General features: G+C 39.7%; 1 protein-coding gene across 2 annotated transcripts in view; it reads left to right on the forward strand.

The window, feature by feature from the left end:
- Window positions 1-16872, forward strand: part of HIBADH (3-hydroxyisobutyrate dehydrogenase) — a 192333-nt gene extending 175461 nt beyond the window's left edge. For both annotated transcript variants that reach the window (XM_068101264.2, XM_068101265.2), the window contains 2 exons: window positions 4696-4852; window positions 14778-16872. In XM_068101264.2, the coding sequence (XP_067957365.1) occupies window positions 4696-4852; window positions 14778-14936 (316 nt within the window). In that variant the 3' untranslated portion in view covers window positions 14937-16872. The remainder of the gene's footprint in view (window positions 1-4695; window positions 4853-14777) is intronic.
- The last annotated feature ends 342 nt before the right edge of the window (window positions 16873-17214 follow it).

Below are 17214 nucleotides of genomic sequence, written 5' to 3' on the forward strand. Positions count from 1 at the left end.
TGGTTCTTTTCAAAAGTCCACAACAAGTGTGTGTCCACTCAGGAGAGCCAGAAAACAACATCTGTCCAACCTCAAGGAAGGAACTTTCAGACTTGTCTCCCTCCTCTAAAACCTTGGATGCCTTGTCTGTCTCCGGTGTATCCTCTCCTTCCATAACTTCCCTCTCTTAAAATGGCACCACAGCTGACTACGCCCATGAGAATGCTGAATGCCTCAATTCGGTGTTTGCTTCCAAACCTTGTGTCCCCAACTCCTCACTCTCGGTACCCATCCTTTCCTGTCTTAACCAACTAATCATGGATGTTGTGTCCTTTGCACCTGAGATAGTTCTTTCAACCGTCGACTCTGACTCTGCCACCGGACTGCATCAGGTCACGTGTCATAAAAAACCTTTTTGACTGCTGCTCTTGCACATCCTCTCTCTGCCCTTTTCACCCTGTCATTTGCTCTCAGTCATCTTCTATCTTCTTGGAAATCCGCCAACATCACTGAATTACTGAAAAGGTGCAAAAATCGGTCCCCTAAACTGCAGGCCCATCAGCTTACTTCTAATCAGCATGGTCATGTAATCTATCATCGCAGTTGATATGAAAACCTTCCTTTTCTCCAACGGCCTCATCTCTCCTCAACATCATCATCCTCAACATCTCCCTCTTTCCCTATCAACAGCAGTCGGTGTCCCTCAGGGTTCTGTCCTGTCTCCAACACTCTTCCTTCTTTTTATCAATGATGTTCTTTCTTCTACAACTAACCAAATGCACTCATATGCTGATGACTTAACATTACATTCCTCCATGTTTTTCCGTTCTGCTCCATCTTCCCTCAATCGATCTGCATCTTCTCGTTTGATCATGGCCACCTCATTAAGATCCGATTTGCACAAGATTTCCCAGTGAGGCAAATGTTATCAGGTTAAATTCAATGCTTCTAAAACTAAATTTCTTCCCATCTCTCTCTCTAAAACTCCTCTCAACTCTCCAATCTCCTTGGAAAGCTCTACAATTACACCATGTGATACAATAGACCTACTAGGTATTACCCTAACTTCAAATTTATCCTGGAATCCACACATTACACAAATAGCTAAATCTGCCTCGAAGAAACTGGGAGTCCTGTTCAGATGTCGAAGATTCTTCTCCTCTCAACAATTGCTTCAACAATATAAAGGATTGATTCGTCCTTGTATGGAATACTGCTCTCACATCTGGGGAGGTTCTAGCTCCACATTACTTACTGGACAGAATTGAATTAAAAGTAATTCGACTTGTCAACTCTCCCAGTCTGACCTCAAAACTTGACCCGCTCAATTTACACCGCAAAGTTGGCTCTCTTTCTCTTTTCTACAGATATTACTTCGGTTTTTGCACCCAAGAACTTGCTGCTTGTGTGCCTCCACCATTAGCGAGACCACGGATTACTCGACAAGCCACTACATCTCATGATTACTGTGTGGCCTTTGGCAACTCAAGGGTGGGCCGTTATGATGTTTGTTTCTTCCCCTCCACTGCCAAACTCTGGAACTCTTTACCTTCCCATGTCTTTCCTAACACTTATGATCTTCCCCTTTTCAAAAAGCAAATTTTCTGCTTTCTCAAAAACTTGACTATTCTCTCCTTCACTTTTCTATCAATGCAGCTCTTTTATTTAGGCCTGGCCTCAATGAGTACTACATAGTCCATGCCTGGAGCCTTCTACATCGTCCATGCCTGGAGCCTTCTACATTAAAAAAAATCTCAGATCACCAGTTTGGATTCTGACCAGGTCACTCCACCTTGGACACACTGCTCCTCCTTACCCAACAATGGATGGAGGCCCTCAATATCAGATGTGAGTTCAGGGCCATCTCTCTGGACATATCTCGTGCTTGTGATATAGTCTTGCATCCTGCCTTACTCTCCAAACTCTCTGTCTATGGCATCCAAGGCCAACTCCACACGTGGCTTACTGACTTCCTCTACACTCGTAGCCAACGTATGGTACTCAGTGGAATCCTTTATCTCCTCGATCCTGATCAAGGTTGGAGTGCTTCAAGGCAGTGTTCTGAGCTCAGTCCTGTTCCTGATCTTCAGCAGTGATCCCTCTTGCTCTCTGGAAACTCCTCTATCTATTTGCTGATGACTCCACCTTCTGCCCTGACATCCCTCATCCTTCAGACAGGAAGGCTGCAGCCTCTTCCCTATCTCCAGACCTTGAAAAAAAATCACAAGCTGGTTAAACACTTGGGACTTGTCTTTCAATCCTGAGAAATCCCCAACTCTCACTATCTCTCTCCGAAAAGACCATGTGGAAGACCCTTCCATCTACTTTCTTTTGAATTTGCCCAGCATATTGCCCGAAGTATCCTTTGCATAAATGTTGCTGAACAAGTAATCGTATTGTATTACCCAGTTTGTTTTTTCTGATGACATTCTGAAGATCCAAAATAGGCATGCTCATGATGGATGTTATTTACATAAATGTTATTTACATAATGATGTTACAATAATGATGTTATTTACATAATGTTATTAACATAAATGTTGTTGAACAAGTAATCGTATTGTATTACCTAGTTTGTTTTTTCTGATGAGGACATTCTGATGATCCAAAATAGGCATGCACGATGGATGTTATTTACATAAATGTTATTTACATAATGATGTTACAATAATGATGTTATTTACATCATGATATTAACATAAATGTTGTTGAACAAGTAATCGTATTGTATTACCCAGTTTGTTTTTTCTGATGACATTCTGAAGATCCAAAATAGGCATGCTCATGATGGATGTTATTTACATAAATGTTATTTACATAATGATGTTACAATAATGATGTTATTTACATAATGTTATTAACATAAATGTTGTTGAACAAGTAATCGTATTGTATTACCTAGTTTGTTTTTTCTGATGAGGACATTCTGATGATCCAAAATAGGTATGCACGATGGATGTTATTTACATAAATGTTATTTACATAATGATGTTACAATAATGATGTTATTAACATAAATGTTGTTGAACAAGTAATCGTATTGTATTACCCAGTTTGTTTTTTTCTGATGAGGACATTCTGATGATCCAAAATAGGCATGCACGATGGATGTTATTTACATAAATGTTATTTACATAATGATGTTACAATAATGATGTTATTTACATAATGATATTAACATAAATGTTGTTGAACAAGTAATTGTATTGTATTACCCAGTTTGTTTTTTCTGATGACATTCTGATGATCCAAAATAGGCATGCACGATGGATGTTATTTACATAAATGTTATTTACATAATGATGTTACAATAATGATGTTATTTACATAATGTTATTAACATAAATGTTGTTGAACAAGTAATCGTATTGTATTACCCAGTTTGTTTTTTTCTGATGAGGACATTCTGATGATCCAAAATAGGCATGCACGATGGATGTTATTTACATAAATGTTATTTACATAATGATGTTACAATTATGATGTTATTTACATAATGATATTAACATAAATGTTGTTGAACAAGTAATTGTATTGTATTACCCAGTTTGTTTTTTCTGATGACATTCTGATGATCCAAAATAGGCATGCACGATGGATGTTATTTACATAAATGTTATTTACATAATGATGTTACAATAATGATGTTATTAACATAAATGTTGTTGAACAAGTAATCGTATTGTATTACCCAGTTTGTTTTTTTCTGATGAGGACATTCTGATGATCCAAAATAGGCATGCACGATGGATGTTATTTACATAAATGTTATTTACATAATGATGTTACAATAATGATGTTATTTACATAATGATATTAACATAAATGTTGTTGAACAAGTAATTGTATTGTATTACCCAGTTTGTTTTTTCTGATGACATTCTGATGATCCAAAATAGGCATGCACGATGGATGTTATTTACATAAATGTTATTTACATAATGATGTTACAATAATGATGTTATTTACATAATGTTATTAACATAAATGTTGTTGAACAAGTAATCGTATTGTATTACCCAGTTTGTTTTTTTCTGATGAGGACATTCTGATGATCCAAAATAGGCATGCACGATGGATGTTATTTACATAAATGTTATTTACATAATGATGTTACAATAATGATGTTATTTACATAATGATATTAACATAAATGTTGTTGAACAAGTAATTGTATTGTATTACCCAGTTTGTTTTTTCTGATGACATTCTGATGATCCAAAATAGGCATGCACGATGGATGTTATTTACATAAATGTTATTTACATAATGATGTTACAATAATGATGTTATTTACATAATGTTATTAACATAAATGTTGTTGAACAAGTAATCGTATTGTTTTACCCAGTTTGTTTTTTCTGATGAGGACATTCTGATGATCCAAAATAGGCATGCACGATGGATGTTATTTACATAAATGTTATTTACATAATGATGTTACAATAATGATGTTATTTACATAATGTTATTAACATAAATGTTGTTGAACAAGTAATCGTATTGTATTACCTAGTTTGTTTTTTCTGATGAGGACATTCTGATGATCCAAAATAGGCATGCACGATGGATGTTATTTTATACTTTTTAACACCGACATGTTGCGGTCTCTGGTTCTGATCTATGAAGAGCTTTTTGCCTGAAAATCAAATATTTTGTTATTTTATTACATTGACGTATAAACATTTTCCACTTCTCTTCCTTCAATTACTCCAGGTTGGGCCTTGATCCAAAGCTCTTGGCTCAGGTGTTGAATACAAGCTCCGGGCGTTGCTGGTCGAGTGATACGTACAACCCTGTACCAGGTGTCATGCAAGGTGTACCCTCTGACAACAACTACCAAGGTGGCTTTGTCACCAGTCTTATGGCCAAGGTCAGTAAATGACTACTCTTTGGCTTGGAAGATGTGGTTTCTTTAATTTGTCACCTTTCTTTACTCTTAACCAATAGCCGCATGTTGGGCTGTCAGTAATGCAAGAGTTATTTAATAGTAAGCTACAATTGAGGTTAGAGTATGGAGAACCTGTGATCTAATTTTAACCGAAGTGCAGTACTAATCTCAGTGACATTTTATTTAGTACCTATAAATTTGAATGTAATGTTTTGTGCCTTTTTGTAAAGACCAAGATGTGTACTCTGTAGAAACCTTACAAACTCTGTATTCCATTAAAACCCTAAATATAATTTATATCTGAAAATTAAGTGAAAAACTTAATTGCATCAAATTCCTTTCTTTATGCTGCCTTAAGAGAGACAGACTAATATGAGCCACAATTGCACCAATATCATTTGTTATCTTTCTGTTTGAAGAACTAACAATCATCACACACACACACACACACACATATATATATATATATATAATTTTATTTTTATGTGTATATGTGTATATATTTATCGATTTGTGTATATATTTAAAAAAAAAAAAATTTTTTAAACTTATATATTTATGAGTATATATGCATATATATTTATGTGTATAAGTGCATATATATTTATATATTTATGTGCATATATATTTTTATTTATATATTTATGCATTTGTACACAACCAGTCAAAAGTTTCGGTACACCCAACAATCCAACATAATGTGTTTAATGTGCAAAATGAACATAAGATGTGAACAAAACTCTTACTGAAGATATATCTGCTTATCTACCGATAATATATTGTGTTTCAATGCATCTTTCTTGTGCGAAACGTAGGTTCAAAGCAATTTTTGGAAATAGGTCAAAAAGGCAATACTAAATCCAAACTGAAACGCGAAGTTAATGTTATTAACGTTTCATATCAGGAGCAAAAACTGTTTGCAAATACTCTGCTCTGTGTGGAATGAATGTTTGTGCTTCGTTTCTCCATCACGTGCAATGTCAATTATTGTCAGGTGTTGCAAAAAATGTTTACAGAAAGGCCAGCCATACAATGTAATGAGTGTTTTGTGTTTCAGATTGCATGAACATGGGTGCCAAAACTCAAAACTTTTTTTTTTTTTGGTATACAAGATCGAGGCTCGTGTAAGAGCTAACATTAATGACAAAAAAACAAACTGACACATGAGACAAAATAAAGGGAGCGGGAGACAAGACGGGGAGAGAGGGGGAAACACCCAAGTATGACATTTGAGAGCAGGGACATCGGGAGATCTGTGGGAGGGAGTGGGCTTGGGGGGAGGAGGCGTGGGAAGGGGGGTGGAGGGTGGGAGAGGTAAAAAGCTAAAAGTAAACATGGACACAGCTAGGACTTCCAGGAAAGAAGTCGGTATTTCCGAAAAGTGGATCTGGGGTGAATTAACGGGGGTAGAAAAGATCAAGGTTTCGGATGGGGGGAAGATAAGAGATGGTGGTGAACAGCTGTTTTAAAGACCTGGAGGGAGGAGTGGGATTGAGGAGAGTGCGGGAGTTTGTTCCAGAGACGGGAGAAAAGAGGAATGAAAGGGTGAAGGTGAATAGAGAGTCTTGATTTTGGCAGTTTCACCAGAAGAGGATGTTGGCAGATCTTGTGCGACCTGTCAGAGTATTTGGGAGACAGAGCACAGACAGAGCTGGGGGGGGGGGGGCTAGGCCAGAGAGGAGTCGGTAGAAGACAGAAAGACCACCAACCTAACCTGCCTGCAGTGAGTGAGTGAAAGGCCCGCAGAGTTAGCTTCATCGCGGGAGATTAGACCGGCTAACGCCAGAAAAAAGACAGGGAATTTGAAACTTTGAGAAAAGAAGGCCTTGAAACAGTTGCAATGCTGGAGCTGTTTAGCTGGGCATTTCCGGTGCTGTTAGACGTCTGTTGAGCAGACTGGTGACTCTGAGTACTTGTCCTGTGATTCTGTTGTGATTCTTGGTTGACCAGAATGTTTTCTATCTGCATTTTTACCAGTTTCGATAATTTATGTCGTTTAATAGCACAAGAAACTGCATTGACTGACACTTGGATTATTTTGCAATTTGTCTCAAGGATTAGCCTTCTTTTCCCAAACTTACAATTGCCTGTCTTTTTTCTGGCATTACCTGAGCATTGAAGCACAATATATTTATCAGTCGATAAGCAGATATATTTTTGGTAAGAGTTTTGATCACATATTTTGTTCATTTTGCACATTAAACAGTAAAATATCAAAAATGTTGGGTGTACTTAAACATTTTACTGGTAGTGTATATATGATATATATGACTGGTACTTCTCTGCACTCCTGAATTACTGGATGGAACGAGTTGAAAAGTAGTGGTTGTATTTGCAGGGTGCATGGGAAATTTTTGGGTGGTTTAAAATAATAATGATAATAATAATAATCATCATCATCATCGTAGTTCAGGGTGAGGGAGGACCCAATTCTCTCCAAGTAAATGTATCATATAGCACCTTCTTGGTGGGAGTGGTTATTGGTTTAGTTTTCAGTTTCAGTTTATTAATAATTATCTGTACGATCATTCTTACAGTCGAGTTGAACATGAACATTTGTACAAATAACCAATTCATAATCATACAGAAGAGTTGTAAAAAATAAGCAATATCTTGAAAGGCTGACGGTACTTTTAAAATAAATTTCACAACTACATGATAAAGGATAGAAAAGAAAGAATAGAAAATCCTCTTGCCCTCATTACGCCCGACAATTTTTATTTATTTATATTTTTGGCACCGATTCATTAAAAGTCATCCCTTCTGTAATTCTTAGGGAATTAACCCTACCTTGCTTAGCGTTCAGGATTGTTTCCTGGAGAAGAGAGCACGTATCGAAAATGTTCTAAACGTGGTCAGTATACCTATGTTGATATGGAGATGCAAGCCCGCTTGGAGTTTGCAAAAAAGCACCTAAAGGACTCTCAGACTGTGAGAAACAAGATTCTGTGGGCTTTCATGTGTCTTTCACTGAGGAGAGGCTTCCATCTGGCCACTCTGCCATAAAGCCCAGATCGGTGGAGTGTTGCAGTGATGGTTGTCCTTCTGGAAGTTTCTCCCATCTCCACACAGGATCTCTGGAGCTCAGCCAGAGTGACCATCGGGTTCTTGGTCACCTCTATTACCAAGGCCCTTCTCCCCCGATTGCTCAGTTTGGCCGGGCGGCCAGCTCTAGGAAGAGTCCTGCTGGTTCCAAACTTCTTCCATTTAAGAATTATGGAGGCCTCTGTGCTCCTGGGAACCTTCAATGCAGCAGAAATTTTTTTGTTGGCTTCCCCAGATCTGTGCCTCGACGCAATCCTGTCTCACCTCTGCAGGCAGTTCCTTCGACCTCATGGCTTGGTATTTTGCTCTGATATGCATTGTCAGCTGTGAGACCTTATATAGACAGGTGTGTGCCTTTCCAAATCATGTCCAATCAATTGAATTTACCACATGTGGACTCCAATCAAGGTGCAGAAACATCTCAAAGATGATCAAGAGAAATGGGAGGCACCTGAGTTAAATTTCAAGTTTCATAGCAAAGGGTCTGAATACTTATGTAAATGTGATATTTCAGTTTTTTCTTTTTAATAAATTTGCAAAACTTTCTAAAATCCTGTTTTCTCTTTGTCATTATGGGGTATTGAGTGTAGATTGATGAGGGAAAAAAATGAATTTAAACGATTTCAGCATAAGGCTGCAACATAACAAAATGTGAAAAAAGTGAAGGGGTCTGAATACTTTCTGAATGCACTGTATTTGGCAGATGGAATGTTTTATGGAGCCATAATTTTTTAAAAGTTAACAGTTTGGTTTATTAATTCTGCCCTCCCTCTCCCCTTCAAAGATAATTTTCCTGAAGCTTGATCAACATCGCAGAGAGTAGTTACCCTGCGCTCGCGAAGCGAAAAGCAGGTTTATGTATTCGGTTGTGTATGTGTGGCGTACGTACGTGCGTGTCTGCATTTAAAAAATTCATTTTCTCGGCAACTGTTGGACCGTTTGACACGAAATTTTATCATTGGAGCTCCTCCGCCTGTCCAGGTTTTTATTCATAATTATGACATCATGGGTCACGTGGTGAGGATGCCATCTTGGAAAAATGTTAAACCTCTATCTCCAAAACTGCTCGATGGAAAAAAATTGAAACAAGGCTCATTGTCAAGTACTCCCCGTGGAGAATAAGATATATTAACGATGATGTCATCAGTCCCTTCATTATGATGTCATATTTCAACAAGTACAACACCTGATGTTATCGGTATGGGAAAAAATTCGCTGCAACTGTTAGTCCGACGGACACGAAATTTTGACCATAGGAGCGCCTCCTCCAGTAGAATTTTTAAATGATAATTATGACATCATTGGTCATGTGGTACAGGTGCTATCTTGGAAAAATCGAAAAACGTTGTGTCTTTATATCTCCAAAACCACTCCAAGGAAAAAAATTGATACATGGCTCATTGTAAAGAACTCCACATGGGGAATAAGTGTTAACAATGATGTACAGTCACGTGAAAAAGTAAGTACACCCCATGTAAAGTTTTGACTTTTTCAACATATTTCAACATACAGCTATTTGATCTTCATTTCAACAATATTGAGAGATAAAGGTGATATAATATAACAAATATCATGAAACATTTACATTTTGTAGTCCATTGTATTTTTTTATTTTTTTTTGTATACTGAATCGAGGCTCGTGAAAGAGCTAACATTTACTTCACAAACAAATCAACCAGACAAACAAAATACCCAAAAAGAGGGAGCGGAAGACAAGATGGGGAGAGAAGGGGAAGCACACAAACACAACATCCGAGAGCAGGGAGATGTGTGGAAGGGAGAGGGCCTGGGGGGAGGAGGCATGGGAAGGGGGGGGGGGGGGAGGGAGAAGTATAAAACACAAGGACACCAAGGACTTCCTGGACAGAAGTTGGTATTTCAAAAAAGTGGAATTGGGGTGAAATTAGCGGGGGTAGAAAAGATCAAGGTTTTGGATGGGGGAAGATAAGAGATGGTGGTGAACAGCTGTTTTAAAGACTTGGAGGGTGGAGTGGGATTGAAGAGAGTGAGGGAGTTTGTTCCAGAGGCGGGAGAAAAGAGGAATGAAGGAGTGAAGGTGAGCAGAGAGTCTTGATTTTGGCAGTTTAACCATAAGAGGGTTGCAGGCAGATCTTGTGCGACCTGTAGGAATATTTGCGGGACAGAGCCCAGAGAGAGCTGGGGGGCAAGGCCAGAGAGGAGTCGGTAGAAGACGGAAAGACCCACCAACCTGCCTGCGGTGAGTGAGTGAGAGGCCCTTGGAGTTAGCTTCATCGCGGGAGATTCCAATGATTCTGAATGCTTTGGTTTCAACAGCGTGAAGGCGAGCTAGGTGTGAGGCAGGAGCACCAGCCCAGAGGGGAGAGCAGTATTCCATTGAGCTGCGGATGAAAGCCTTGTATGTGGTGAGGAGCTCAGGTGTGCCAAGGAAGGACTTCGCACGACGGAGGATGCCCAGTCGGCGACTGGCTTTGGAGGCCAGATTTGAAATGTGGTTTTCCCAGGAAAGATCATGGCAGATAGTGAGACCCAAAAGCTTGAGTGACAGAACTTGTGACAGAATTGTATAATTGACAGAATTGTATAATTTAAATAAACATAAATGGAAATTTCGCATGTGGAAAAAGTAAGTACACCCCCACATTGATCACTACTTCAAATACCTAAAATTAGAATCAGGTGCACCAGCTCAGGTGCAAATGATTAGAACATCGTCAGAGAGGATCTTGGAGGAACCTGTCTTATTTAAACCTCAGACATTTAGTTTGGTTTGCTCTTTGTTGTTGAAGTGTGTGGCGTCACCATGCCTAGATCAAAAGAGCTCTCTGAGGCCTTCAGAAAGAAGGTTATAGATGCCTACAAGTCTGGGAAGGGATTTAAAAAGATCTCCAAACAATTTGAAATCAATCATTCGACTGTCCGGAAGATCATCGACAAGTGGAGAAGATTCCAAACAACTGCCAACTTGTTCAGGCCAGGCCGCCCCAGCAAGTTCAGCCCGAGAGCAGACCGCAAGATGCTGAATGAAGTAAGTCTCGAAGAACCCCGGAATGTCATCACGGGACCTCCAGGTAGCTCTTGCCACTGTTGATGTCAAAGTGCACGAGTCTACCATTAGAAAGAGGCTGCACAACTTTGATGTACAGAGGAGGTGTGCCAGGAGGAAACCTTTGCTGTCCAGAAAAAACATCAGGGCAAGACTAAAGTTTGCCAATGAACACATTTTTTTTTTTTTTTTTTTTTTTTGTCTTCGTATATTGAATCGAGGCTCGTGAAAGAGCTGACATTCCAGAACCCCCCATGACATTTACTTCACAAACAAATCAACCAGACAAACAAAATATATAAAAAGAGGGAGCGGAAGACAGGAGAATGGGAAGCACACAAACACTTGAGAGCACACAACATTTGAGAGCAGGGAGATGTGTGGGAGGGAGAGGGCTCGGGGGGAGGCGGCGTGGGAAGGGGTGGGGGGGGGGGTGGGGGGTGGGAGAAGTATAAAACACAAGGACACCAAGGACTTCCAGGTCAGAAGTTGGTATTTCAAAAAGTGGAATTGGGGTGAAATTATCGGGGATAGAAAAGATCAAGGTTTTTGGATGGGGGAAGATAAGAGATGGTGGTGAACAGCTGTTTTAAAGACCTGGAGGGTGGAGTGGGATTGAAGAGAGTGAGGGAGTTTGTTCCAGAGGCGGGAGAAAAGAGGAATGAAGGAGTGAAGGTGAGCAGACAGTCTTGATTTTGGCAGTTTAACCATAAGAGGGTTGCAGGCAGATCTTGTGCGACCTGTAGGAATATTTGCGGGACAGAGCCCAGAGAGAGCTGGGGGGGCAAGGCCAGAGAGGAGTCGGTAGAAGACGGAAAGACCACCAACCTGCCTGCGGTGAGTGAGTGAAAGGCCCTTGGAGTTAGCTTCATCGCGGGAGATTCCATGGGCATGGGCAAAGGGCAAAGGGCAACATTGTTGGGGCAACAAAGTTGTTGCAAAGGGCAACAACAAAGGGCAACATGGGCAAAGACCAGCACTTTTGGAACAATGTGCTGTGGACAGATGAGTCAAAGGTAGGGCTATTTGGCCACAGTACCAGAAGACATGTTTGGTGAAAACCAAAGACAGCATTTGACCACAAGAACCTGATACCAACAGTAAAGCATGGTGGTGGAAATATTATGGTTTGGGGCAGTTTTGCTGCATCAGGGCCTGGGCAGCTCACCATCATAGAATCCACTATGAATTCTTCATTGTACCAGAGGGTGCTTGAGGATAATGTGATGCCATCTGTCGGAAAGTTGAAGATCAACCGAAGGTGGACCTTGCAACATGACAATGACCCTAAACGTACCAGTAAATCCACCAAGCAATGGCTGAAAAGAAACAAATGGAGGGTTCTGGAATGGCCAAGTCAAAGCCCGGATCTAAATCCCATCGAGATGTTGTGGGGGGATTTGAAACGAGCTGTGCATGCAAGAAACCCCTCAAGCATCGCACAGCTGAAAGAATTCTGCATGGAAGAGTGGGCAAAAATTTCTCCCAGTCGATGTCAGAGACTGGTTGACAGTTAGAAGAAACGCCTACTTGAGGTTGTTTCTGCCAAAGGGGGCAATACCACCTATTAGAGCCAAGGGTGTACTTACTTTTTCCACATGCGAAATTTGCATTCATGCTTATTTAAATTTTTCAATGGACTACAAAATGTAAATGTTTCATGATATTTGTTATATTATATCACCTTTATCTATCAATATTGTTGAAATGAAGATCAAATAGCTGTATATTGAAATATGTTGAAAAAGTCAAAACTTTACATGGGGTGTACTTACTTTTTCACATGACTGTAATTGGTGCCTTAATTATGACGTCATAATTTGTTGTTGACTGCGCAGTGCGCAGGGTAAGTATTCTATGAATACCATCTAGTTTATGCATGGAATTGTCTGCCGAGAAATGTGGTGGGAGCAGAACGAGAAGAAAGCTTTAAATTGGGATTAGATTGGTACCTACACTACCGGTCAAAAGTTTTAGAACACCTCATTTTTTCCAGTTTTTATTGAAATTTACGCAGTTTATTGTCTCAATGTACTCTGAAATTAAGCATAGAACAAATAAACAATTGGAGATAAAAAAAAGAAATCATAGAATCATTTTGTTCAACAAAATTTAATTTAAATTTTTGACTTGGCAAAGTATCCACCTTTTGCAGAAAAACCACTCAACACACTCGTGGCATTCTTTCTACAATGGAAATCAAATATTGTTCGGGAAGTTCTTCCCAACACTGTTGCCGAAGTTCCCACAAATGTGTTGCACTTGTCGGTTGCTTTGCTTTCACCCTTCTGTCCTGTTCATCCCAAACCAGCTCGATGGGGTTTAAGTCTGGAGACTGTGCTGGCCATTCCATGATTTGAAGCCCACCGTCTTGTTCTTTTCCTCGAAGGTAGTTTTGACATAGCCTGGAGGTGTGTTTAGGGTCATTATCTTGCTTTCGGATGAACCCCTGACCATCTAGGCATATACCAGAGGGTATTGCATGGCGCTGCAAAATGCTGTGGTAGCTCTTTTGGTTCAGGGTGCCAGTCACTCTGTGCAAGTCGCCGACTCTGCATCCAGCAAAAGAGCCCCAGATCATCACGCTTCCTCCTCCATTTTTGACAGTTGGTGTCACACACTGAGGAACCATCCTTTCGCCTACTCGACGGCGTACAAAAACCCTGCGTAATGAACCAAAGATTTCAAATTTTGATTCATCGGTCCATAAGACCTTCTTCCAGTCTTCAGTAGTCCACTGGCGGTGCTTCATGGCCCAGGTAAGCCTCTTTTTCTTATTTTGCCATCTTAGCAATGGCTGTCTTACTGCCATTCGACCTGTCAAACCTGCAGCTCGAAGTCTTCTCTTCACAGTTGAAACTGAGACTTGCTTACTTCGACCAGTGTTAAGCTGTGCTTGAAGCTGTTGTCCTGTGAGCCACCTATCACGCAAGCTGTTGACTCTCAGAAACTTGTCTTCTGATTGTGTTGTGGCTTTGGGTCTGCCAGACCTCTTCCTGTCAGAGTTTCCAGTTTCCAAGTGCCTTTTGATGGTGTAGGAAACTGTACTCACTGACACCTTGGCTTTCTTTGCAATTTCTTACAGGAAATTTTCTTACAGGAAACAATTTCTTCCAAGGAAATACTTACACTTTTAAGGGTTATAATGGTCTGTCTGCCTTCCTTTGTTAATTGCCTTTTTCTCACCATTATGATAGCAAAATACTACTTCCTGCAGTGCAATATTGTCCAAATAATGCTTCAGAGGGTGTAATAACAGTCTGTTCCAATACTGCTTTTATACAGACAGGGGGTTTGTAATCAAGTAATCAGCAAAGGTTGGGACACCTGTAGGAATTGTTTGCATCAACTTTCAAGGCTTAATTTACTTACATTGCTGCAGAACAGCTGTAAGTTGTTAACCCATTACTTGTTCCCTGAAGAAGGCCTTTTTTTTTTTTTTACAATATAACTGTGCAATTTACATTATTTTCCCGTTTTTGCTAACCTAAACTTTTTTGTTAACCTCGAGCAGTTCACTGCTTACCTTTGTATCATTTCAGGTTATTCACTGGACTTGCATTGCTCAAATTTCAATAAAAACTGGAAAAATTGAGGTGTTCTAAAACTTTTGACTTGTACTGTAGAAGCATTAGCGAAAGGTGCAGGGATATTGGCAGGACTTGTGGGAAGCTTCTCGCTTGTGTGTCGATGTGTGATGGTATCTGGTGTTGATGTGGTGCAGGCATGGTGGGCCGAATGGTCTCCACTTGCACCAAAGTTCCATATATACAGTATTCCTGTACATTATCTTAATCATTTATGACGATGTTAACCCTATGTCACACATCCCTGCAGGATTTTGGCTTGGCACAGGATGCAGCAACTGCCACCAAGAGCCCAGTGTTCCTTGGTTCCGTAGCACACCAAATGTACCGTATTATGTGCTCACGTGGATATTCCCTAAAGGACTTCTCTTCGGTATTCCAATTTTTGCGAGAAGAGGATAGCCTTTGAGGTGGTAGGCCAACATTGAATATTTAGGTGTTCAGTTTGTTGGTGTTGTTTATCACAATATGGAGCATTTACAAAAAGAAATTACATAAACTGTGATCGTGGAAGAGTGACGAGCCAAAAAAACAATTTGCAGTACATCAATTTCAAAGTGTGCAGTCTGTTGGCTTCAAAGCTGTCTCAATCCTCCAGTGTAGTTGAAACAAGTTACTCTTTCTCAATGAATGAATGAATGAATGGGTGTGTGTGTGTGCGTTTGTCTGTCTCCTGTCCAAATTAGTAAATCACAAATCTGACACAGTTTAGCCCTAGTTTGTGACATCAGCTTTTTGCCCAAGGTGGAATGCTATGGGCAATGGAGTAAAATGTTGCATTTCGATACAGGTGGTGGGGATAGTTGCTTTTCATCGCGTCGCTCCCTCGAGAGTGACAATATCTTGCAATTGATTTGACAAGAAGGAATTGCCAAAGTTTTTCCTTTCATTCGAAGTTGAATTGCATTCTTATTATGGGCAGAAATATACTGTGTACCAATTTGCGGAGGTGAAAACATTTTGACAAATTATCAACTGCATGAATTGGTGAGGCTTTTTTATTATTGTTTCTTCTTGCTGATAATACACCAGCTAGAATAATATGAGCGTGCTCTCATCGCTTCATTCTGTCATGGCTGTCGATTATATTTGTAATAAAAGCGATGTAAGGATTAAGAGTGTTTCTGCTGTCTTAAAGTTGTCATCTTAAATCTTGCTCTCGAAATAATATTCACATGCACTTTTGAGTCCAATTATCCCAGCATGCGCTTCGTTTTTTTGCCCTCGTACAAGTTCATTTTGTCCGTGCGAGCAATTCCTTTAACATGATCATCTTGACCCGCCCTTAATTTCATTTGCTCTATGTCCTCCATTTTTAAGATCACACGTCGTTGACACCACCTGACCGGTGCTCCGTGAATTGGTATTTAGATTGTCAATCCTTCAAAATATCTGCAGGAATGTTCCCTGGTGAATGTACTCATCATTCCTTTGTTATATGTTCCTTACACATCCTTCCTTTGAAATGAAAGAGCAAACTTGAATCTTCTTCATCCTTTATTAAATGCGACACTAGAGTCATGTTTTCCCTTCATCCTTTTTGTTGGTTATGTTACATGAGCATTGTAGATTATTTGTCACATCCTGTATCGTTATTTTGAGGATTACTTCTTCTTCGCTAGCTCAACGATATTTCACCATGGGAATCAAAACAAATATTGTTGAAGTCATTGCCAGACATATCGGCACCAACGGAACACGTTGCTAACCTATAAAAGATGTCGTCGTGGTTGATATAAATTACTTTTCAATACCGGCTGACTGGCGATTAATTCTTCCTCTTAAATCTTCTGTCATCCGTGAAGGCATGCAGAGTGAATGGAAAACTGCTTGAAAGTGCGGTTTGTTTGACAGCTCAATTTGTCCAAAGCTCTGGGTAAAATTGCATGATGCAGATATTTAGATACCAATATAAGAACGTCGAGGAGAAGATTGGACTTTAAAATGTCCCACACGAAAGTTGATAGACCGTGTACGTTCAGCATTGTGGGTTATAAAACTGGAATGCCATTTTGAAAGAGCTATAAAGGGTCTTGTGTGAATTAATAAAAATGCACCTATTAAGTTCTATGCTCGGTCACATAAATTGCTGAAAAGAAACAGTAAAATGAGAGCATTTATAGTATGGCCTTTTCATGAATAACTGTTAGCAGGCAGACATTGCTTTAGGATTTATTCCTCTACAAGCCAGGCCATGATTGCCTCCAAACGTATGATCGTATTTTGTACAGTAGTGTTGATTAAACGTTGTTTTTGGTCAAAGTGGCAATTTTTGTGCATTTTGCAAGCCATTTGCTAAAGTGATGTGTAATGAGTAATTAAAGCAATTGACACTGTTATCATCAGTAATGCTTTCACTTCTGCTTTTTTTTTTTTTTTCAATGTCATTATTGCGGATTAATTTTCCAAGGGTTGATGACGACATGGATTTTTACCTCCGCCACCGAAGGTGGATGGAGGTTGTGTTTTCACCCCTGTCTGTCCGTCCGTTTGTCTTTGAACAAGATATCTCAAAAAGTTGTGGACAGATTCCGACGAAATTTGGCGGAGATGTAGCGTATGTGACGAGGACGAAATGATTCGATTTTGGTGAAGATCCCGATCCGGCTCGTACAATATTTTAAAGTGATTCTTCACCATTGGAAGATATGACCAAAAATGATATATCGCAGGATATCTCAAAAAGT

This window comes from Myxine glutinosa, chromosome 6 (genome assembly GCF_964187855.1).
Source record: "Myxine glutinosa chromosome 6, kmMyxGlut1.1, whole genome shotgun sequence".
NCBI classification, from domain to species: Eukaryota; Metazoa; Chordata; class Myxini; order Myxiniformes; family Myxinidae; genus Myxine; species Myxine glutinosa.